The sequence below is a fragment of the Fukomys damarensis genome, unplaced genomic scaffold, assembly GCF_012274545.1.
Source record: "Fukomys damarensis isolate Sample0158 unplaced genomic scaffold, DMR_v1.0_HiC HiC_scaffold_34, whole genome shotgun sequence".
Classification (NCBI taxonomy): Eukaryota; Metazoa; Chordata; class Mammalia; order Rodentia; family Bathyergidae; genus Fukomys; species Fukomys damarensis.
The window spans coordinates 24,976,409-25,002,125 of NW_022900946.1; the positions used below are offsets into that span (position 1 = coordinate 24,976,409).

Below are 25,717 nucleotides of genomic sequence, written 5' to 3' on the forward strand. Positions count from 1 at the left end.
ACTCCAAAGCTTATACAAGGGAGGAAATTATAAAGACCAGAGAAGAAATCAGTGCAATAGAGGCTAAGAAGATGAAAAAAAAAAAAGGCAAAGAGTTGGTTCTTTGAAAGAATAAACAAAATTGGCAAACCCTTAGCCAACCCTATCAAAACGTGGTGGGGGAGGGGAAGACCCAAATCCATGGAATTAGGAATGAAAAGTGTGAAATTACAACAGACTCAGAAGAAATCCAGAGGATCATCAATACCTTCTTTGAGAACCAATATGCCAGTAAGATGGAAAACAGAAGAAATGGACAGATTTCTAGATATATATGAATTACCAAAGTTTAATGAAGAAGACTGAAAAATTTTAAACAACCCAATATCAATCAATGAAACTGAAAATGTAATGAAAGACTTACCACTGAAGAAAAGCCTGGGTTATGATGGTTTCACTGCCGAATTCTAGAAGATATTTAGAGAACTATTGCCACTACTGTTTAAACTCTTTGATAAAATCGAAAGGGAAGCAGTACTCCCAAATTCAATACTCCCAAGCATCACCATGATTTCAAAAGCAGAGAAAGACCCAACCAAAAAAGAGAATTATAGGCCAATCTCACTAAGGAACATAGATGCGAAAATTCTCAATAAGATACTGGCAAACAGAATGCAGAAGATCATTCAGAAGATCATACACCTAGACCAAGTGGGATTCATCCAAAGGATGCAGGGATGGTTCAGTACATACAAATCAATGAATGTAATACACAATATTAATATAGCTAAGGGAAAAAAACCCATATGGTAATCTCGATGCATAAAAAGTGATTGACAAAATCCAACACACATTCATGATAAAAACCCTACAGAAAATTGGAATAGATGATCTCTACCTCAACCTGATAAAAGCCATCTATGAAAAACTAACAGCCAATATTAAACTAAATGGTCAAAAACTGAAATCCTTCACATTAAAATTAGGAACAAAAGAAGGATATTCACTATCACCATTCCTATGCAATATAGTTTAGCCACAGCAGTTAGAAAAGAGAAAGAAAAAGAATAAAGATAGGAAACAAAGAAGTTAAATTGTCATTATGTGCAGATGACATTATACGCTACATAGAAGACCCCAAGAACTCCACCAAAAGTCTTCTAGACTTAATAACCAAATCCAATAGAGTAGCTGGATACAAAGTCAATGCACAAAAATCAATAGCTCACTGAAAGAGGAACTGAAGAAACAACGCCTTTCACAATAGCATCCAAAAAATTTAAATATCTACGAATCAACCTAATCAACAAAGTCAAAGAGCTCTACTCTGAAAACTATAGTATTCTGAAAATAGAGGTCAAAGAAGATATCAGAAAATGGAAACACATCCCTTTCTCCTGGGTAGGAAAACCAATATAGTAAAAATGACCATATGTCCAAAATTTCTAAGATTCAATGCAATACCAATTGAAACTCCAACAATATATTTTACAGAACTTGAAAAAACAATCCAAAAATTCATTTGGAACAAGAGACCTAGAATAGCAAAGGCAATTCTAGGCAAAAAAGACAAGGTAGAGGGTATCACAATCCCCAACTTGAAACTATATTACAAAGCTACTGTGATAAAAGCTGCATGGTACTGGCAAAGACACAGACCCTAGGGTCAACGAAACTGATTAGAAGATGCAGAAACAACTTCAGACACACTCAGCCACCTCATCTTTGACAAAGGAGCCAAACACCCTCACTGGAGGAAAGATAGCCTCTTTAATAAATGGTGCTGGAAGAACTGGGTTTCAGCTTGACAAAGATTAAAAGTTCGTCTATATCTCCATGCACGAAACTAAAATTGAAACAGATTAAAGATCTAGATATTAAAACAAATGCTAAACTGGCTGGAAAAGAGGTTAAGTAGATTCTTGAAGGCATTGGTTTAGAAAAGATTTCATGAACAAAACCTAAGTTGCACATCAGCTAGCACAAAGAACAAGTGGGATCTCTTATTAAAAAGCTTTTAGAAAAAAATGTGAGAGAATGAAAAGATGAAAATAAAGTGTTTGTAGATGGGGAGGGGAGGAGGGGGTGAAGGGAGGGCAGAGGTAAGGGGAAAAAATGAGAATCAAGACTTGCCATGTAAAGGTACATGATCCCAACAATGAATGTAACTGTACTGTATCCCTAAATGTACCAATAAACTCAATTAAAAAAAAAAAAAAGCTTTTGCATAGCAAGAGAAACCACCACAGCATGAAGAGACAATCCACAATGTGGGAAAATATTTTTACCAGCTGTTCCTCAGACAAAGGTTTACTATCTAGAATATATAAAGAACTTTAAAAAATCAGACCTCCCAAATTGAAAGACCCAACGCCCAAAATGGGCATCTGAAATGAAGAGACATTCTCAAGAAGTAGAAATAGCAAATAAACATACGGTCATTCAAGAGATGCAAATGAAAACAATGCTGAGATTCCACCTCACCCCAGAAAGAATGGCTGCTATCAAGAAATCAACCAGTAACAAATGCTGGTCGGGCTGTGGGGAGACAGGAACCCTTCTCCACCATTGGTGGGAGTGCAGACTGGTGCAACTGCTGTGGAAATCAGTATGGAGATGCCTCAAACAACTAGGATTAGAAGTTTTATTTGACCCAGCTATTCCTCTGTTGGTTATCTCCCAGAAAAATTTAAAAAAGCATACCACAGTGATATATGCACACCCATGTTCATTGTGACCCAGCTATTCCTCTGTGGGTTATCTCCCAGAAAAATTTAAAAAAGCATACCACATTGATATATGCACACCCATGTTCATTGTGACACAGTTTGTAATAGCTAAAACTTGGAAACAGCCCAATTGCCCTTCAACTGGAGACTGGACAAAGAAAACGTTTTTTGTTTTGTTTTGTTTGGTACCAGGGATCAAATTCCGGTCCTTGTGTTTACAAGGCAGGCGGTGGAACCACTGAGCTAAATCCCCAGCCTGAAAATGTGTGTTTTTAAAAATTAAAATGGAGTACTACTCAGCCATACAGAATGAGAAACTAGGGACATTTATAGCTAAATGGATGTACATTGAGGCCATACTCTTAAGTGAAATAAATAGGACACATGTGCAAATACAGAATAGTTTCTTTGGTGTGATAAACTGAAAGTGTAAATAAAGATCAAACTGTATGATAGATAATGTGAAATAGGAAGAAAAGGCCCAAAGGGGAAGGGGAAGTGGGAAGGGTAGGGGAAAGGAAAGATGTGAAAGGAATAAATATGAAAAGAGGAAAAAAAGGGAAAGAAAGTCTTTGTAAATAGGTAAGGGTGGAGAGGTTGAACAGAGGACAGGGGAATGGGGAAAACAATAAGAACCAAGATATATTATGTAAAGGTTCATATTCCCAGTAATGAATGCCAGCATATTGTGTACCTAAAATGTACCAATAAAGCTAATGGAAAAATTTTCTAGTTTGGTAACACAGTATAGATTGAAATATTTTCTTCAGACAAGTTCCATATGAATAATGAGTAACTGTAGGCACTGAATACTGATTATGGCTTGTGTTTGGATGTCCTCCCAAAGCCCCATGTAGGGCTTTTTCAGAGGTGGCTGTATCTAGAGTGTGTGACTGGTTCATGGTGCTGTGTTCGGATTAAGGATGTGTGATTACTAAATCAGTCCACTGATTAACCGGTTTGGCAACACCCTAATCCCAGTAGCCTAGACAGAGGATAAAAGGGCCAGAAAGATAACTGTTAAGGTCCCTTGTTGCTTTGCTACCATCAGTGTGCCATGAACTGTTGGCCCTCTGTCATGTGCCACTCTGCCTTGTAGTCAGCCGACTATGGACTGAAACCCCTACGAACTGTGAATAAACCTTTCCTCCTTTAACTTTGGCTATTGGGTATTTTGTCTCAGCAATGAGAAAAGTAACTAAGACAATACCTTACACTTTCTAGAACTTTATAAATTAGTTAAACTAAGACTTTCTACTTCAGGCATCTTTTTCACCAGTTGTGATACATATTAGCAGATTCCTTGCCAGTATGTGTGTTTGTGTGTGTGTGTGTGTGTGTGTGTGTGTGTATCCTAATCTTTTTCATTTATTTGTTTGTTTGTTTGTTTATGGTACAGGGGACCAAACTCAGGTCCTTGTGCTTGTGAGGCAGGCAGTGGAACCACTAAGCTCAATGCCCAGCCCAACAGGTAGTTTATATTGAATTAGTGTTTTTTTTCAACTTCTCTGGATATAGTTTTGCAGGTGTGTGGTACACACCTATAATCCTAGTACTCTGGGAAGCTGAGGCAGAAGAATTGCAAATTCAACCCTAGCCTGGGCAACTTAGACGTCCTTGTGCTTGTGAGGCAGGCAGTGGAACCACTAAGCTCAATGCCCAGCCCAACAGGTAGTTTATATTGAATTAGTGTTTTTTTTCAACTTCTCTGGATATAGTTTTGCAGGTGTGTGGTACACACCTATAATCCTAGTACTCTGGGAAGCTGAGGCAGAAGAATTGCAAATTCAACCCTAGCCTGGGCAACTTAGACATTATCTCAAATTTAAAAAAAGGGGGCCAGGTATGGTGGCACACACCTATAATCCTAACACTTGGGAGGCTGAGGCAGAAGGAGCACCATGAGTGTGAGGCCACCCTGGGCTACATAGTGAGTTTAAGGCCAGCCTGAATGACATAGTAAGACCTTATCTCAAAAAATATTATTGAATAAATAAAAGTGGTGGGGATATAGCTCAGTGAGAAGGCTCTGGGTTCAATTCCCAGTATATTATTTAAAAAAAAAACTTGTCTGTAGATACTCCAAGAGTTGAAGGTATAGCTTTTCTTTTCTTTCTTTTACTCTGAGAGAGTCTACAATACTAAATTGTGAAAGCTGAACTTAAACTTGTGATCCTCTTGCCCTAGCCTTCCAGAGTACTAGGATTACAGATGTGTGCCATCATGTCTAGCTCTTTGCTTTGTTTTTAAAGTGATCATTCATAGTCTTCCCTGTGTTCTTAGGTCTTTTTTATTTTTTTCCCAGTACTGGGGATCGAAGTCAGGACCTTACACTTGTGAGGCAGGCACAGTACTACCGAGCTAAATCCCCAGCATATCCTTAAGTCTATAGAACTTTCACACTAAAAGCTAATAGTCTAAAAAATGTTTTTTTGGACACCTTTCTTCAGCAACTACAATCAAACTCAATTTATTTTGAACTCACCACTAGTAAACTTTCTTGTATGGGAACTTGTTTTATAGCTTCATTTCCTTTTTGTGCAGAAATTCTGATGAGTTATTCTATTTGAAATTTTCCAAAATTTTTACTGTTTCTTTCCCATAAGTTGGGAATCCTTTGTTGATGGCCTCATCTTAGTTGGGCTGAACTTGTGATCCTCCTGCCTCAGCCCACCACAATACTGGGACTACAGGTGTGTGCCAAGCCCGGTTCCTGTTTCCCTTTTTATTTTTGTTTTATTTTGTTTCTTTTGAGACAAGGTCTCACTATGTAGTTCAAGCTGGACTTGAACTCATGGCGATCCTGAATAGTGGGATTACAAGCATGTGCCATACCATACATGCTCTGTTTCCTTTTTTTTGTGTGTGTGTGGTACTGGGGATCCAACTTGGGACCTTGTGCTTTCAAGGCAGATGTGGCACCGCTGAGCTAAATCCCTGGCTTCCCCTGCTTCCCTTTTTAAAAGCGAAGAACACTCCCTGAGAAACTTTTCTGAGAGATCGTCCTTTGCATCCCCACCACACTGACTCACATGCCCATTTCTAAGGCGAGGATAGCAGGAGTGGAACCATGTGTGCTTTGCTTAGTCCACATAAGACTGGCTTTGCCAGGGCGATGACACATCTGTGATCTCAGTTACCTGGAAGGATGGCAAGTTAGAGGCCAACATAGACTCCCATTTTAAAAACAAACAAAACCAACAGCAACAAATACTGTGGCTTTGCCATTGAAGAAGGAAAAATTATTTTGGGGTAGGTAGACTATCAAGAACATGTTGGACTAAAACTTCCCCTTGCTGGGTCTTAGGAAAGTAAGCTTGCTTTCCCTTCCTTCCTTTCCTTTCCCTTCTCTCCTCCCATTTTTCCTTCCTTTCTCCCTTTGAGGGATAGGGCCTCATTATGCATTCCAGATTGGTCTTGAACTTGCTATGTAGCCCAGGTTGGCCATGAACTTGAAATGATCCTCCTGTATCTGCTTCTGGAGTTCCGGGATTACAGGCATGTGCCACCCTGTCCACTTCAAAGAAGCCCTTTCCCAGGGCTGAGTAAACTCACCATACCTGTGTTGGGCATTTTCTGGGAGATAAGACTGGGAGCGCAAAGGTGAAAGGTGAATAACAGGTGGTCCTGCTTGGTGGTGCTCAGTGTTTTGTGTGTATGTGTGGGTGCTGGGGACTAAGCCCATGGTCCTGTGTGTGATAGGGAAACATTCTACCATGTGCCACGCCCCTGCCCAAACTGATTTCAACTGGGCTCCTCAATAGCCTTCCTATAGAAAAACTAAGCTTTAACATTGTGCTGAGAATTTTACTTTCTTGCCCTCTTGCTTCTCCTCCATACTATCCTTTTCTTTCCTCTTCTTCCTGTTACTATTCATTTAGCAAAAAACAGTTCTACCTACTCCGTGCTAGGCACGATGCTCCTGAAATCCCATCTTTAGGGGACTCATATTCCACCTTAAATTGTCTGACAATTTAATTTCGTGATGTAAAGAAGTATTCATGGCCTTCTCATTTTAAAATTTCTTGGGATCTTGGTTAGCATCTGCAAGAAAGTAAAAAACCTCTGTTCCTGTGGACATGCACGCACCACATCTGAAGCTGCCCATGGAGTTTGTGTCATGGGCTGCTAAAGCTGGCTGACTTCCCTAGATGACTTCTGTTATAACCACAGAAGGAGCCAGTCAAGGTTTTCAAATAGTGGAATAACGCGATCCGCAGTACCCCGTCTTTGAGAATTGAAACTAAACACATCTTAGCGTTTAGTATTGTGGAAACCAATCCACAATATAATTTGGTTTTCATTTCACTTGATCTTCTATATATACAAGAAGTGATTGATTTAATTTCTAAATGGCCTTGAGGTGCTCTTGGTTCAAAGGTTTGCCTTTGAATTCTGGGTGCTGTATCCCTTTAAGGGCTACCTCTCTAGGGTAAGCAATTTCTTTCCTATCTTTAATGGCACGCTTCACTCTCTGCTCTTAGCTTTTTTTTTTTTTTTTAAAAATTCTTACCTTTAAGTCAGGTCATGCCTAGACTTCGGTTATTCTTCTGGGACAGTTAAAGGTACTAAAGTGCAAAGATCAATGCCAAGTAGTTTTGCTTTCTTTCCTCGACCTGGACTTTTGCTCTCTGATCCTGGTTAAGGAACTGCACCTTTAATTTAGACCTGAGGTCAGAGCTTTGAGTTTTTATTTTCTTTCCTTGAGTTTGCTAGCTAGCACAGGGATAGCAAAGCCTGGTCATTTTGTTGTTTTGAGACGAGGTCTCGCTGTGTAGTTCAGGCTGGCTTTGAACTGTGTAAGCCAGATGGCCTTGAAGTCACCGCAGTCTTCCTGCATTAGCCTCCTGAGTGATGGGGTTACAGGTATGGATCGCCACATATGGCTTGAGAAGTTATCTCTTGAACTCCAGCCAAACTGTGAGAGCCTCTGCTATCTGCTGACAAGCAGTCATGAAACTGGTGACTTGAAATCTAGTTCTACTTTTTAAAATGTGTGAGATGTGTTACTTACTGATGTCTTTCTTAGTCCCCCATTTCACTTGGGTCTGCAAGAGTCTATTCTTTGGTGATTGATCTCTCCTGTCTTCTACTTCAGCTTCTACCAAGCTTCGATCAACCTTGCAAAGACTGTCAGGTGGCAGCTCCTTCCAACTACAAATTTATTTGGATCTTTAATGGGTTGAACTGTGGTTCCCCTGCCAAATTACTATATTAATGTCCTAATCCCCAGTACCTCAGAATGAGACACTATTTGGAGAGGTGACCAACTAAAAATGAGGTCATTAGGGAGGTCTCACTAAGTTGCCCAGGCTGGCTGTGATTGTTGATCGGGCCTTGAATAGGTCACAATAGGTATCCTTCTAAAAACGGTACATTTAGACACAGAGATAGAGATGGTGATATAAAGATAGAAGGAGATAAAAAACAACAGGAAAAATAAAATAAAAAGATACAAAGAGATAGCAGAGATTGTCCTCTACAGGATAAGGAGGTCTGGAACAGAGCTTTCTCTACTCAGAAATAACCCAGCTGACATCCAGCCTCCAGAACTGTTGCAAAATCCATCTAGTTTGTGTACTTCAGTATACCTGGAAGCTCCAGGAATCACAATATGTATGCCCACTATCTTTCTTCACTTCTTTCTTTGAGGAAAGAATTTTCTCTTTTTGAGTATGTGGCTCATTTTTTTCCCTAATCTTCTTTCCCCTTTGCCCTTTATACAAAGTCCCATTTCTCCCTTGGGTTTTTTTTTTTTTTTTTTTTTTTTTTTTTTTTTTTTTGTACCAGGGATTGAACTCAGGATTTTGCACTTGGAAGGCAGGTGTGGTGCCACTGAACTACATTCCTGGCCCTGAATGTAAAACCTTTAAATTGAGCTACATCCCCAGATTCCCCCTCATTTGTAATTTTTATTTTATTTTGAGACAAGTTCTTGCTAAGTTGCCTAGGCTTGCCTTGAACTTGTGGGCTCTGCCTTGGCCTCCCAAGTGCTAGAATTATAGGAACGTACCATCACGCCAGTTATCTCTTGCGATCTTGTTCTCCACCTCCTTCCTAGGTGATCACCCTGTCTTTCTCCTTCACAGCCAAGTTTACGAGAGTAATTGCCTTCTTCTTGCTGAACATTCACTCCACACCCATGCCACTCCATGAAACTCCCTCATGGAGTTGAGTGCACTTAAAAACGTTTAGCGCACTTTTGTATTATAGTTCAGGATGTTGAGCACCTCTCGTTGGCGTTCTGCCCCCACCCCACCCCCGCCTTCCTTTGGCAGTGCTAAGGATCAGGCTTAGTGTCTCATGTATTCTAGGCAAGCACTTTACCACAGACTTAGGCTCCCAGCCTGTTTGTCTTTTGAGATGGGGTCTTGCCATGTTGTGCAGGGTGGTCTTGACCTCACAGCTGGGACTATAGATGTGTGCTGCTGCACATATCCTTAGGCAACTTAGCAAGACCTGGCTCAAAATAAAAATGTTTTTAAAAAGAGCCGAGGAGCCAGGTGGGGTGGCGCACGCCTGTAATCCCAGCACTTGGAAGGCTGAGGCATGAAGAGGATCTTCAGTTCAAGGCCAGCCTGGGCTACACAGTGAGTTCAAGGGCAGCCTGAACTACGTAGACCGGGTTTCAGAAAACAAAATAGAGCTGGAGTAGAGTGGTAGAGTGCTTGTGTATCTTCTATGAGGCTATAGATTAGATCTCCAGCACTTCAAAAACAAACAGAACAACAACAAAACAGTGTCTGCTAACTTATTTGGCCAGAAACCTGGGTGCTGTCATCAAATTCTGCCTCTCCATCATCCCTCATTGTCTAATCATTAAAGCCTGGAAACTCCTATTCCTCTTCCTGTCCTATTATCCCTTGGGGATCCTTTCCAGCTCTTGCCTGGGCCGGTTCTTAATTTTTCTGGTGGGGTTTCACGTTGCCTGGGGTGGCCTCAAATTCGTGAACCTCCTGCCCCAGCCTTCTTTGTAGCTGGGATACAGGAATGTGCCACAGCGTCTGGGTCTTGCCTGGACAGTTTCCAAAGTCTTCTCTTTAGCCTACTCAGTCTTGTTATAAAAGTCAATTTAAAAAAAATTCAAATCTTGCTTTTCCACAAAATTGGGACCATACTGTATGCAGTAATTATTTTATGTCCATTCTTTCCCCATAATGTTAATCTCATAAGCATTACCCTATATGCTGTTTGAAAACTTTACAGCCGCAACAGTAATAATATGTTCTATCATCTTCTATTTAGGTGGCTTCTGGGGATGTTTTTGTTTGCTCTTATTTATGATCCTTATAAATCCCAAATCTGATCCTGTCACTGCTGCTTAGGCTTCATCAGTGCCATTGTTGGGCTCCCTTGCCTTTCTTTTGGGACTTTCCTGGTTTTCTTGTCAATTCCAATCCACATCCCACACTGTGGCCCTTCCCTTACAGGGAAAAGGCCACCGTGAGTCTTTTGTGCCTCTTCTGTAATATCCTGTGCCTCATCTCCCCAGAAGCCCACTGCTTGTGTTTAAATCTTCATCATTCTTTATTTACAATGACGTCCAAAGATGATATCCACCAAAACCAGTGTGGCCTCTGAGACATGGACAAATGAAAATTTCCAAGATGAGCTGAGCATGGTGGTACATACCTGTAATCTCCACATTCTAGGAAGCTGAAATGAGAGGAATGCAATTTTAAGCCTAGCCTGGGCAATTTAGAGGCTTAGCAGACCATCTTTAAAAAAAAGGACTGGGACTGCAGCTCAGTGCTGGGTTCAATTCCTAGTACGGTGAATTGTGAAAAAAAACTTCTGACACTCAAATGTCCATGTTCATAAATAAACTCATTTATGTATTCTTTGATTGCTTTTGTACTATAAGGGCAGAATTGAATAGCTGTGATAGACTATTTGGCCTGTGGGCTTAAAACATTTAATCTCTATATCTCTACAGGTATTTGCTAAATTTTAAGTCTCTATTAGCAAGTAGGCCTGCACTAGTGTGGCCCCTCAACCTTGGACTTCTCAGCTTCTAGAACCATGAGCTTAATAAATCTTTATTCTTTATAAATTTCTTAGTTTGTAGTGTTCAATTACAGCGACAGAAAATGGAGTAAACAGGTGGCTGTTAAGAATTTTGTTGAGCCAGGTGTGTTGGCACATGCCTGTAATCCCAGCACTTGGGAGGCTGAGGCAGGAGAATCGCTGTGAGTTCAAGAACTAGAACAGGTGGCTGTTAAGAATTTTGTTGAGCCAGGTGTGTTGGCACACGCCTGTAATCCCAGCACTTGGGAGGCTGAGGCAGGAGAATCGCTGTGAGTTCAAGACCAGCCTGGGCTACATAGTGAGTTCCAGGTCAGTCTCAACTACATAGTGAGACCCTGTCTCAAAAAACCAAAAAAAGAATTTTGTTTAAAGTCAGGCGTGGAAGTGCATGCCTGTAATCTCAGTAGTTAGGAGTTTGATGCAGGAAAACTGAAAGGTTGAGCCCAACATGGGCAACTTAGTGACCCTGTCTTGAAATTAAAAAAAAAAAAATTAAGGGCTTGGGATTTAGTTCAGTGGTTCTGCAGCCTGCCTCACAAGCTCAATGTCCCGAGTTTGATACCTGGTACCCGCCTCCCCTCAAAAAAAGGGGCTGGGGAATGTAGCTCAGTGCAAATGCCTTGGGTTCAATTTCCAGGACAAAAGAAAAAAAATTTGCCAAGCCACTATATTAGATGAGAGGTGATACCATTTACTGAGAGAGGTGACAGATGACTAAGGAATGAAAAAATATGCAGATGTTTGCCTGGTGTCTTGCTGCAGGAGTGAAGAGTTCGAAGATAGACTGGAACAGTTCTTGATGATATGAGTAGCTTTCATTTTTTTCTCTTTGAAGTGCTGGGATGGAAGCCAGGGCCTTATGTATGCAAGGTAAGTGCTGTACCACTGAGTCATATGCCCCAGCCAAAAGGTTTCTAAATTTGGCTTAAGGACCAAACACGTGAAGACTCTACAAGGATCCCCACTAACATGTTGAAAACATCTATGAAGGAGACAGAATTTGATTGAAAAACTTCACCTTTTATTTTATGGAATATGCTCATCTGCAGAGTTGAAGACATGGAGGACAAGCTGTCGCAATACAGATTAAACAAAAAGCCCCCAACCTTTCCCTGAAACATGAGCACATACAATGACTTGGTTCATCAATTTCTACACAAATCATTTCATTCATCAGAGCTGAAGATGCTTAACAACACTGGTGAACTTACTAAATTGGTGTAGTGTAATTTAAAATTATATATTCACAATAACAAGTTATGAGAAAGAAAATGCAGTGCTGTACTTTTTTCTCACCACTTAAGTTCAGGTCTCCTGTCCTACAGAATACAAAGAAGACAACCATGAGGTCATTCCACTGCTGTTAAATTATAAAGTGCTAGATGTTATAAACAGTCTCCTCGAAAAGAGAATGGACTTCTTTTTATTAGTAGCACACTTAGTATATAATTGACCTAAAGTTAGAAAAAGCTACTTACTTGAAGGCACAGTTTGTTTCCAGCTAAACCGTGGAAATTGGTCTTTTGTTGAGATAGGGTCTCACTGTGTAGTTCAGGATGGCGTTGAGCTCACTGTGTAGCCCAGGCTGGCCTTGACCTCATAGCAATCCTCCTGTCTCAGCCTCTCTAGTGCTGGGATTAGAGGCATATGCCACCACACCTGTTTAGAAATCTGTTTTGTGGATCCCATTTGGCAAGAAAAATGAGTTTATTTATTTTTAAACTCATAGCCTTTGTACTAAGCTATATGCCTTGCCCTTATTATTATTATTAACTTTTTGGAGACAAGGTCTTGCTAATTTTCGCTGGCTGAGCTGGCTCAAACTTGGAATCAGTCTTCTTGCCTCAGCCTCCCAGAGTGCTGGAATTACAGGTGCTATGACTTATCACTATTAAAATTAATTACTTTATTTTTTTTGAGATGGTCTTGCTATGTAGTTCAGGCTGGCCTTGAACTCACAGCAATCCTCCTGCCTCAGCCTCCCAAGTTCTGGGATTATAGGCATGCACTACCATACCTGCTAAAATCAATTCCTTTCACCATCTTCAAAATATCTAATTTTTTAAAAAGATAGGGGACTTGTGGCTTCAATAATTCTGACAGAGGTACCAAATTTAATTTTATTCTAGAAATCAATTGCAATGAATATTTACAGATGGGCCAGGGATTTAGCTCAGTGGTTCTGCTGCCTGTCTGGAAACTGCAAGGTGCTGAGTTCAATCCTTGGTACCAAAAAACCAAAAACCAATTTTTTTTACAGATGATTCCTTTTATAAAATGAATACAGAGAACAAGCTGAGCTAGTAAAAATTATATGAGTTTTTTTTTTCTTTAGCCAAATCTTTCATATAAGGTCAGCATTATTTGTGAAGTTTTATTCCTAAAACTGGGTGGCAGGGAACCAAGTGATGATTTAAATGTCACCCTGAAGAAGTACAAGAGTGAGTAGGAGTCCTGATGGTGCGGGAGGCCTGAGCACCCAAAAAACACTGCCATACTAAAGCTTGGCAGTGGTGGGGTGTCAGGCTTAGTGGAGGAAGGCCACCGCTTGTCCACATCTGAGTAACGCTCTCGTTCCCCAAATCTCCACAGGGTGTCCTATTGTCAGCCACGTGGCCTTGAGTCAGTGGAGAATCTACTCCCAACCACAGGTGAACATAAGAAGGCATGTGGGGAAGAAGGGCTTGCCCAATTCCCTGTACATTTCCAGGTGTTACTCTGAAGCCCTTCTACTAAAATGCATGCCGACGACAAAGGGCATGAGGTGACATCTGTCAACAAAAGAGCAAAGAATGCGACACTGCACTTCCAGATCTAACACTGATCCTTTTCCAGGGAAAGGAGAGAAACACAAGGTACATTTGTGTATGCAGACGATGTCTCCTGTACAAAAATATGGGAGGGGACTCCCCAGGGTCCCAAACATTGAACTCACAAGGTCTAGGAATAAGAAATATAGGCCGGGGATTTAGCTCAGTGGTTCTGCCACCTGCCTTACAAGTGCAAGGACCCGAGTTCTATCCCCGGTACCAAAAAAAAAAAAAAAAAAAAAAAAAAGATAGCCAATAGGGAAATGAAGGGCAGTGGATGCAAGACTGAAATTCTGCTTTTATCTTTGCATATACTCATGAAAATGTAACTTTTTCAACTTATTCCAGCATGACAGTCAAAGGCCTAAGATATTCAGGGCTGGGCTACTGTGCTCAGAACCAAACTCTCAACATTCTGCTGAAAGAACTTAGGAGGTGTCAGCCCCGAGACAAAGAGGACACACATTTCTTCATCACAACAAGAATCTCTTAAGATCTATTCAGTGACAGCATTTGCAAACACACATTAAAATAATAAGTGAAATTTCTTGGGAGTTTATAAAGAGATCTTTCAAATATTGTCATCATAATAGAGTAGAACTCCTCTATCTTTAGAGTTGTCGGACTTTTTTTTCTGTGCTTTTTATATTGATATCTAACTTGTCCACTTTGGTTGTCAGCCGGTCAAGAATGTCATCTTGCTCCTCAATTTCTGTCTGCATCCCCAGTGCTATGTCCTTCAGGCGGCCCAGTCCCAGGGATAGCTCATCTGTGAGAGAAGGAAATGACATGCAGGTTTGAGCAGATACAGCAGTGGCACCAGGAAATGCTTCTTGGTTCCTCCCAGGTATTTAGTAACACTTGGATAATTGAGTTTTCTTTCTCTTAAAATAAGCTAAGCTCCAGGGCTTTGGTTAAATTTTCTAAAATATGTGGAGTGATTTAGCGAGATCCTGTCTCAAAATAAAAAAAGGATGGAGATGTAGCTCATTGTGAAGGGTTCAGTCCCCAGTACCAGGGGGTAGAAAAAGTAGTACGAACTTAATGTAGAAGACGTCTTTGCTCACCTGCTCCAGGATAACCACTGTTATAACTCTTTGTCTTTTCAGTATTTTTCTCCCCTGGTGGTAGTGATTGAGCCCTCATGCATGGTAGGCAAGTTGCTGTACTACTGAGCTATGTCCTTGGCCATTTTCAGTATTTCAAAAAATGCATACAGACCTACAAAATTTCAGGTGCTTTTGGACCACGTAGTGAAGTGGTGGTGAGCCTATGGCATGTGTGCCACAGTGGGCATGCGGAGCCCTCTCTGTCAGCACGTGAACCAAGTCACCCCAGCAGCTAAGCGCTGGATAAGAGTTGTTGTTCTAAGCTAAAATCTCAGTATTCAGGTTTAACTGCAACTGTTGGCACTTTGCTATACTATAAACAAGTGGGTTTTGGGTTCAGTTTGGATCTCTAAAGGTTTGCCATCACTGATCTAGTAGGTGGCTACACATTTCAAGATCAGTTAGTATTCAAAGAAAAGAGAAGAACAGAATAGCCTGAAAAACATTCTATTCTCATACTTCATGGTGAAGACATGGAAGAGGTATATGCCACTCTCTTGTCCAGGCTGTTCTGGAACTCCTGAGCTCAAGCAATCCTTTTGTCTCAGCCTCCTCTGTACCTGGGACTACAAGCATATGCCACCATGCCTATCATACTGGCCTGCTCCTTAGGAGCCAAACAACCTGCAGAGTGGATTGAATTGAGCAGGGCCTGCTCTCCTTCCATCTCTAGCTCCAGTTGGATCTGGTATAGAACTGGAGCAGCAAATATGGGGAATCCCCATTTCTGAGAGACAGACCTGTCTAGCTGGAGCCCCTGCACTGTCTGCTCCAGCCCCAAGCTCTCCTCAGAAGACGCATCCCCAGCCCACTTGGCAGGTGGCAGCTGGAGTGATTCTATCCCTGTCCTGTTATCTGGGGAATTCTGCCAGAAAACAATTATCTACAGATGTTTTTATAGGACCCAAATACTGTGAAAACCCTGTTATTAAGTACATATTTTCCCACATTGTTCATTCATTGCTACTACTTTCCAGAGCCATGAACACATGAATCGCTGAGTTACCAGTTGGCTTGCAATTCTCAGAACCACACTGGTCCATGTCTTTTGCTTATTTTGTGGGCAGGAAGACAACAGTGGTCTAGGTACACTGTAGTCCAAGGCCCCCAGGTCAAAGAACCAATACTGAGGGGGGTCTGAGTGGGCAGAGCCTTGGGTAACTGAAACACACAACTTCTGTCAAAGGCTCCTCTCCTCTGTCTTTCTCTCTCCCTCCCTCTCTCTATCTTGATGGTGGTGATACTTGGAATTAAAAGCAGGATCTTTGTACTGGACTACACCCCCAACCATTTTAAAATTTTTATTTTAAAACAGGGTCACTAAGTTGCTCAACCTGGGCTTGAACTTGTGACGTTGCTGTCTCAACTTCGCAGAGGGCTGGCTGGGATTACAGGTGTGCATAACAGCACCCAGCTTCAAAAGTTTTACTCTTAAATGGGAAGGGGAACAAGAGAGGAGGGTGGGGGAAAGGAAGGGACAAGAAAAAAAGTGAAAATAGAAGGAAAATGGAAACAAAGCTTTTCTACATAGGGAGGGGAAGGAGTTGGGGGGGATGGGATAAAATAAAGTTTAGTTAAAAAAAAAAGTTTTACTCTTGTAACAGATTACACCATTGTTGTCAAAATTCAGGTTTGAACATGATGAGAAAGTGCCTTAGTTTCAGAGGAGGAAAGTATAGTACAAGATGAAGCATGGAAGAACTAGGACAGTTCCTCTGGGTCTGAATTCAAATCCTGTCCCTGTGTTTTAGGCATGTTCTGGCTTGCCCAAGACTCAACCAGAAGCTGAGGTGAGCAGAGGAAGATGCCTAGGAGCAGATTAGCCACAACAAGCTACTCTGATGGTAGAATCCTTTGACTTACTTCTCTCTTTAGGTCTTTCCGGTTTTCTTTCCCCCACCCCTTCCCTGCTCTTCCCTGCCTCCCTGCTTTCTTTTTCTTTTTGTAGTACTAGGGATTGACCTTAGAGTCTTTGCATTGAGCTACATCCCTAGCGCATTTAAAGTTTAAAAACCATTTTTTTTTTTTTTTTTTTTTTTGGTACCAGAGATCAAAATCAGGACCTTATGCTTGTGAAGCAGGCGGTGGAACCACTGAACTAAATTCCCAGCCCCTAAAATTTTACAATTTTGAAAAGAAAAAAAGATTGTAAAATTTTGAGACACGGTCTTGCTGAGGTGTCCAGGCTGGGCTTAAAACTTGCAATCCTCTGCCTGAAGGTCCTGAGATTACATATGTGCACCACCACACTCATTTTGTGTGTGTCACCACCCCCACACCACCCCGTACCAGGGATCGAACTCAGGACCTTGTACTTGCAAGGCAGGGGCGGTGCCACTGAGCTAAATCCCCAGCCCCACACGGTTTTAATATTCTTTTTTTTTCTTTGTTTTGACTTTCTGAGATGGGGTCTTGACTATATTGCCCAGGCTAGCCCTGCATTCCTGGACTCAAGTGACTCCCCTGCCTTAGGGGAACCGGGACTATGGCATGTGCCACTATGGTCAATTTAACATTCATTTCTAAGAGGGATAATGGCTCCAAGGACTTGGCCAGCCTTAGGAGTACGAAAAGTATACTTGGTACAAGATGATGTAAAGAATGCTAGGCATGGTGGTTCATGCCTATAATCCCAAAATGATGTGAAGAGAGGGTGGGGTGAGGGAAAGGCATGCTGAGGGACTCTAGTGTCCCCTGGCAGGTCTTACCTACTGATTCTGCCTCCTTCCAGGTTTTGTCACAGAGTGGGTGTGCTCAAGTGTGTTTGCGCACATGTATGTACACTCAGGTAGGGGAATACATCCAAGTCTGCTCTCTGCCCTTGTACTGAGAACAGTGGGCTGGGAAAGAGCCAGAGGTAAAAGAGAAGAGGTGGTCCTTTGTGAGCCCTCTTAGTTCCGATGAAAGTATTTATCACTGGTACCACAACTCTAAGCAAAATCAGTTTTGTTTTGTTTTATAAGTCTTTGGTTTCATGCTTCTTGGTTTAGGTGCTTTTTGTTTCTAACAGGGTTTTTCTAGATAAGTCAAGACTGTTCTTGAACTCACTACGTAGTCCAGGCTGGTCTTGAACTTGCAAAGCTGTCTTGGCCTTCCGAGTCTTGAGGTTAGAAGCATATACCACCCTACTTGGCTTCTATGCTTCTTGAGGTTATTGAAACCCATGACCTATGTGGTCACCTCCGGCATCGGGGAGCTTCTCAGGATCTGATGCAGCAAAGGCCAGGCAAACAACTAGACTAAGATATTAAAACATGAGAGAGCCTGGTGAGGCAAGGAAGTGGAAGTCAGAGGTGGCTTGCAGGAGTGCTAAGATAAGGGGAGGGTATGGGGAAGGAGGAGGCGTATGGATAAAAGTGCCAGTGTGGCTCTGTGTCAGCAGGGCCAGCTGGCTACCTCCCCACCTCGGCTCTACACCATGTGCGTTGGGGTGCATGCCAGGGCTAATGCTGAGTGTACAGTGGTGGACAGCCTCAGCCCTTATCCTGCTCACTTCTTGAACTCAGCTTCCTTTTTGGCCTCCCTTCTCCTTTCCCCTGCCAGCAGACATCAAAGATAAAGTGGTTTTCTGCCACTCCTTTCTCTTGATGAAGGACAAGGGGCTTTGGAGCCTCTTTGGGTTTAATCTCAGAAGTCAGATCTCGGCAAACACACCTTCTGCATTAGAGAAGAAAAGTCTCTGGCTTCGGAGGCTAAGTCTACAGGACAGAACAGATGGCTGAGCTTTCCTGGGCTGTCAAGGCAAAGGGTAGGTGGGGCTTGGGGCAGAAAGCTGTGGATGTGGAAAATACTGAGATGGGTCCTCTTCCCTGCTGCTGCTGGGAAAACCTACCATGCAGGTCTAAGGTGCTAACGGCTGGGCATGGTGGCACGCGCCTACAGTCCCAGATATTCAGAAGTTAAGGTAGAAGAATTACTCAATGCTAGAAGTATGAGAGCAACCGGGGCAGCATAGTGAGCAAGACCCCATCTCGAAAAACAAAACGAAACAAGTTAACATTCCCAAGGAAGATAACAGTGCTGACCTGTGGGTGGTGGAAATATAGTTCTTTTATTTATTTGCCCTTGTGTCTGTCCTCTATAATCCGTGTTTTATGTAAACATTTTTTAATACTCAGAAAGACAACATTTATCGACTATATAACCGTTTCTCTTACTTGAGCTACAAAATGTGGCCAAAAGAAAGATGGGCATAAGGGAACACACCTGTATTCCTAGCACTCTGGAAGCCTGATTCAGGAGGATTAAAGGCTAAAGCCCGCTGGGAAAACTTAGTGACTTAATGAGACTCTGTCTCAAAATAAAAAATTAAAAAAGGGTGGGGAAAGCAGCTTAGTGCAAAGGCCCTTGATTCAGTTCTCAGCAAAACAAAACACAAGAAAACAACAACAAAAAGAAAAGTCTCTTACTAGACTACAACCATCATTTAATCCAAGGAAGACAGAAAAAAAGAGCTGGGAGAGGGAGGAATACAGTAGGATCATGAGTTGGAGGGCAGACTGAGCTACATAGTAAGTTCAAGGCCAGCTTTGGCTACATAGAGGACCCTTTTACAAATAAAACAAACAAGCAAAATAAAAAATTAAGTGCTCCTACTGGGCCCAGTGAATAAAGTAGTGGCAAAATGTAAATACTGCTGGTGGTATATACATCAGTGATCCCAGCTACTTGAGAGGCTGAGGCAGGCTGGGCTGGTTAGTAAGACACTGTCTCAAAATTAAGAAAAATAAAAAAGGATTGAGAATGAAGCTCAGCCAAGAATGTGTGTCTTGTGTGTGTAAATTCCTGGGTCCAGTCCTCAGTACCTACCTCAAAAACTGAAAAACCCAAGTACCTGCAACATTCCCATGCCCTCCTGGAATCGACAGGTTCGGTCAGTAAGACAATGGATAAAGCTGCAGATAGAGGATTACTCATAGCCGCGCTATGGAAATACTGGGGTTCCCAGTGACTCTGAGGGGAAGCCACACTAAAGCACGCCTTGTGGCATGAGAAGGGGTCAGCCTGCAAAGAACCGGGAGGAAGGAAACTCCAGGCAGATGGGGACATGAGGAGGATTTAACTGGGACCACAAGGTTCATAGCAGCCCACAATGATGAGGGAAGAAAGGTGGGAGTAGGAAGGGGACAAAAGCTGAGCCAAGAAACCTGGACTCGAATTGTGGGGGGATCCTCGAGAGTGTTTCAGAAGAACGTACTGCCTGAATTCTTTCCTAAAAGATTACTCTGGCCATTTGCCAACATGAGTGCTAACTCTTACCAGGCCAGGAAGCGCTTGATGGTGTTGGCTCATGGGACCCTCCCCACATCCCTCGGGGACAGCTGATTTCAGGGGAGGAAATGGGAATACCATGTGGCCAGGTGGGAAAGACAGAACAGGTGGTGGGATGCAGGCTGCAGTGCTAAGGCCCTCACAGGGATTCTTAGGTCCCTGCTGCTGTCAGGATCTAAGAAAGAGGTAAAGGTGGCTTGGTGGGAACTAAAGGAAGTACAAGGAGAGAAGTGGATAGATTTCTGCGATAGTGATTCTGTGGGGAGTGACATAGGACAAGGGAGCAACTAACCAGTAGCTCCCTGTGCATGGAGGACAAGTCACTTATGGAGGCTGGCACACCTGTCAGTCTTACCTAGGTTGCTGTCAATCTTCTGGTGATAGGCTTGAAGGTGTGGGTTTTTTGGGTAAGCCTCAGTATTCACAGCAGAGCTAGTCTGGGAGTCTGAATTTAGAAAGAAACACCAGGAGAATGGTCAGTCCACATCCCCCATTGAGCCACACCACCCCTCAGTTCTATCATGAATCTCCCAATTTGGGAGATGGGTAGAAGGAATGTGATGGCTGGCTCTGAGACCATGCAGAGGGATAGGGATAGGGAAGGATACAGTGCACAAGGGAGGAGCTCAGGGCAGATTCATGGATAGGAGGGAGACATTACCTTGGGGGCAGGTCAGGGATCCAGCCTCTTCCTCAGCCCTTGGGAGATTAAAGACCCTTAACCCAGCTGGGTGTGATGGCACACTTAGTCAGGAGGCTGAGGCAGGAGGATTGCTGACTCCAGACTGGGATACTTAGTGAGTTCAAGGCCAGACTAAACTATGTAGTGAGGTTGAGATGGGAAGATCATTTGACCCCACGTTTGGCAATGTAGCAAGACTTTGTCTTAAAAAACTGGTTACTTGGTCCAATCCTTATATACTAGCTCTGGAAAAATACATTAAATAAATAATAGCATGGCAGAGGAACTGTACTGATGCAAAATTACATAGGTTCATGGACAAGGTCTGGAGCCAAAGTATTTTTTTTCCCTCTATTGATTGGATGTTAGGCGTTGAATCCAGTGTATGCTAAGCACTCTACCACTGAGCCACACCTCTTGGCCTCCTTTATTTACTTGTATTTATTTTTATGTATGTATGTGTGTTTTGAGATGGGTCTTCCATGTTGCCCAGGCTCGCCTTGAATTCCTGGGCACAAGTGATTCTCCTGCTCTGGCCTCTGGAGTAGGTGGGACTAACAGGTGGGTGACACTGTACCTAGCAGAGACAAGGTTTAAAAATCAAAACCTATGAGCCAGGTATGGTGGTTCATGCCTCTAATCCCAGCACTTGGGAGGCTGAGGCAGAGGATCGCTGTAAGTTCAAGGCAATGTGGGGCTTCATAATGAGTTCAAGGCCAGCCTAAACTACATAGGGAGACCCTGTCAAAAACAAAAATAGCTGGGATTTAGCTCAGTAGTTCTGCCACCTGCCTTGCAAGTGCAAGGTTCTGAATTTGACCTCCAGTAGCAAAAAAACAAACAAAACCAAAACAACCCCCAAACCCAAACCCCCAAACCAAATCAAAATAAAATAAAAGTTAAGCTGAGTGTGGTGGCACATGCCTGTAATTCCAGCAATCTGGGAGCCTGAGGTGGGAGAATACTGAGTTCAAAATTTAGTGAGACCCTATTTCTTTTTTTTTTTTTTTCTTTTTTTGGTACCAGGGATCAAACTCAGGACCTTGTGCTTGCAAGGCAGGCACAGTGCCACTAAGCTAAATCCCCAGCCCAGAACCTGTTTTAATAAAAAAAAAAGAGAGAGAGAGAGAGAGAGAGAGAGAGAGAGAGATTGTTATGTTGTGGGACTCGATATTTTTGTTCTTCTTGAACTTTCTTTCTGGGTATTAAATCCAGGATCTGACTCATACTGGGCAAGTGCTCTGCCACTGAGTTATAACCTCAGTCCTCTGGAAATTTATTTCTAGGCTATCTTTTCACTTAAGCAAAGTGGAAATATTAAAGAATGCACATTTGACCCCCAAAATGTTATTTGAACTTCAGTTTCCATACACAGACTAAAAAAGCTCTGTCATTCCAATTTATGTCTTTGGGGGAAACATCTCTTTCTTGATTTAATGTATAGTCTACATCCAAGTGAGATCAGTTCCAGGGTCTTCTTTGGATATACAGGTCTGAAGCTGGAGGGGTAGAAGTAGTTGTGTCCTGACCAGCAATACTGGCCCATGGGCCCAAAGGTAAAGGCAGCCCCTGTGAAACAGGATGAGCTGAAGCTGGCAGCCTTTTACCCAGCCTAAGAGACAGGCTGAGGTACAGTTTCTAGGGACCCTCGAGACTGGAGGCTACATGTGGAATTAACTATTTATTGGCCCCCGAAAAATGTGCAGTGTCCTGGTGTTGGTGGATACTGGAGCCGAATACACACTTATCCATGGCAATGCAGACCATTTCACAGGACCCACTGCACACATAGGAGGTCACTACATTATCACCTGGAAGGCCAAGATGACCCTGGGCATCGGGTGCTTGGCCCCACATCCCTCTGATGTTTCCCCATTTGCTGAATACATACTGGGGATCGACATACTGAGTGGTGCCAGGTTAGACACCACACAGGGTGAATTCAGATTGTGGATTCACGTGATTAAAAAATACTGTCTGAGGATATCCCCATCACGCACCATTAACTCTCCTGCAGGCAACTCGGGTTGTGTTTGAAGCAGTACTGGCTGCCTGGGTGTCATGAGGAAATAGGACAGACTGTTTTGTGGTTGGAAGACGCAAGGGTGACATGCCCTGCACAAAGTCCTTTTGATTCCCATTTGGCCTGTGCAGAAGCCTAATGGGACTTAAGAGAGTAAGTGGACTGCTGGGAACTGAACAAAGTGACTCCTCCACCACATGCAGCAAGAGCCAATACTGCTGACTGGATGGACCGGCTCACTGACCTTGGTCAAACCACTGTGTAGTAGACCTGGCCAACATGCTCTCCATTGCTATCAGGCCTGAGTGTCAGGACCAGTGTGTCTTCACCTGGGAGGTCAGACGATGGACTTCCCAAGTGTTGCCACAAGGGTATATGCATAGCCCTACTTTGTGCCACATCCTGGTGGCTCCGGATCTGGTCACATTTCCCATTATGTTGATGAGGTCATGTTAACTTCTAATCGCCTTACAGATTTGGAAGCTGTGGCACACAATGTAAAAGAAGCTTTGCTGGCCTGGGGGCAGGCCACCAACGAAGACAAGGTCCAGGGCCCTGGTTTATCTGTCAAATTCTTGGGTGTCATCTGGTCTGGTAAGACAAAAGTTATCCTCGATGCAGTAATTGATAAGATCCAGGCATACCCCAGACCTGCCGTGACCTACACAGCATACGGTCCAGAGCCGGGAGATGAAGAAAGACAACAAAGACCAAGATTACTCTTTTAAACTTTTTTTTTTTTTGTACCGGGGATTGAACTCGAGTCCTTGCCAAGATTACTCTTAACTGGGGCCAGGTGAAACCATAGCTTGTCAGGAGCTAAGGGCTGCCTGGAGCACCCCATGCTCTTTATTTACAGTGGAAGGCAAAGAGGAAGAGAAGGAGGGGCAAACAGTGTTATGTAGCCTTTGTGGCCTAGGTGATTGTTTCGTGATCAGGGCATGTGCAGGAAGGGACCAGAGAAAGATACAAGGTAACTGTCTCCCTGGGCTGTGCCATCCCGGGTCTACAATATGAGTCAAACAGAATGTGTCTGTAATCTATGGAGGAGAAGGGAGCAGGGAAGACATGAAGGGCCATCCTCAGGCTTGACCTGTGGCACAGACCGACAACTGTACACCATTACAGTGTACATGCACTTGCGCTAGGTTTCTGGTGGACTTTCCTTGTGTACATAGACACCTTGTTGCACCCTCTATGTTAGATGACTTGAAATGGTGCGACATGGGGCTGGACTGATGCAGCGGAAGCTGCATTCCAGGACTTGAAGAGGGCAGTCGTTCAAGTGTAGGCCCTTTGAGTTGTTGACCCTACCTTGCCTTTCACCCTAATGGTGAATGTGGATGAGGGTGGGTTTGGCTAGGGTTTGTGGTGAAAGCAAGAGAAATGGAAGCACCCTGTTGGCTTTTGGTCACAGTTGTGGAAAGGAGCTGAAAGCAGGTATTCCTTGGTTAAAAAGCAGTTGTGCTGCTCTGCATGCCTGTGAAGGAATTACAGGGCAACAGGCTGTAGAAGTGCAAACTAAGAACCCAACAGAGGGCTGGGTATGCACATGGATGTCCCGTCCGAGGACATACTTGGCCAAAGAAACTACAGGAGGAGTTACCGATCATGACCCCTAGTCCTATGTGGAAGGGAAGGAGAGACCCCTGGCTGAGGTCTGGTATACCATACTGATGGCTGTAGTCGTGGCACAACCCCACAACAGATGGTGGTTGCGGTCCAACCCAGAAGAGGGACACTCTGGTTTGAGGTTGGGATAGGCAAGTCAAGACAGTAGAGTTGTGGGCAGTGTGGTTACTTGTCATTTATGAGAACAACCTCTGCATGTCTGCACAGGCAGTGGGGCCATATCCTGAAGGCTGATACTCTAGTTACTGACCTGGGTGGCCCAAGACTGGTAGATAGGTCATTGACCCCTAAGGGATGCTGAGTTATGGCGAGACTTATGGGAGCATGGCCAGACCCTAATACATGTGGTATACCATGTGTTAGGACATAGGCCTCTCCCCTTGCCAGGGAATGATTTAGCAGACTCCTTGATAAGGGTAACAGCCCTCTGAGGGCCGCCCTCAGCAGTGGTGCCTTAGCTCCTTAAGAAATTGGAGCCTGTAGGACCCTGTACCATGCAAGCTGTAGCACAGCGATGGCATTTGGACTTCCAGAGAGGCAAGAGCAGCAGTAAAAACTTGTCCTCAATGTGTCCAACTGGCCCTTGGAGGAAGAGGGTGTCCAATTGGCTGCAATACCATGGAGACCTCATCCCCTGCAGCAATGGCAGGCAGACTATACTGGGCCCCTGCCTCTCTCACAGGGACATAAACATGCTCTAACTGCTGTGGATACTGCCATGGGAATGGGCTTTGCCTACCCTGTGCCCTCTGCTGACCCGGACCATACTATTAAGCATTACAATGGTTGATTGCAGCATGTGGGATGCTGCTAGGAATAGCATCTGACTGAGAAAGCCACTTTACAGGGGCTCAGGTGAAACAATGGGCCAGAGACAATAACATCACCTGGTACTTTCATGTGCCCCACCGGCTACAAGCTGCTGGTATGATTGAGAGACATAATGGGCTCTTGAAAACTAAGCTGGCCTATTTGGCTCCAAAGTTTATCAGGTGAGCGTGGGCCTTACAACAGGTGTTCAACTGCTCAGTGACCAGCCCCGGCATACAGCCCATTGGATTGCCTTTTGAAAGCACACAACTCTTCTGTGCATTTGACCAGCAGAGCAAGGTCCTAAGGTGGTAAAAGGGGCTTTGATCCTTCCCACACTAGAACCTATGTGGCTGGGGACCCAGTACCGATGGACTTAGGAGTGGCCCACAGGCTCACTGCTGAGGAATTGGGTATTTCTCTTGGAGCCCTGTTAGGAGGGACTGCGCTACACAGAGGTTTAGCCTTAGATTTCAATATGACACCTGAAGGCCTTGGTATGCTCTCCATCTGATGCCAGGGCCACCATTCTAAAGGGAAGTGACACTGTGGCTGCTTGGCCAATTCTCCTAGGGGTTACAGACCTGGCTCCAACTCCCTTGCCTCCAGTGGCAACAGGGACACAGGCCTGGTATTCTAAACCA

At 43.5% G+C, this 25,717-nt stretch overlaps 1 protein-coding gene across 1 annotated transcript in view; it reads right to left on the reverse strand.

Moving 5' to 3' along the window:
- Positions 1-13,776: 13,776 nt before the first annotated feature.
- The window catches only part of Snap29 (synaptosome associated protein 29), a gene marked incomplete at its 5' end in the record, with an annotated part of 31,591 nt that continues 19,650 nt past the window's right edge, over positions 13,777-25,717 (reverse strand). Inside the window, 2 exons of the mRNA XM_010620814.3 lie at positions 13,777-14,315; positions 20,282-20,371. Of these exons, the coding sequence (XP_010619116.1) occupies positions 14,158-14,315; positions 20,282-20,371 (248 nt within the window). The remainder of the gene's footprint in view (positions 14,316-20,281; positions 20,372-25,717) is intronic.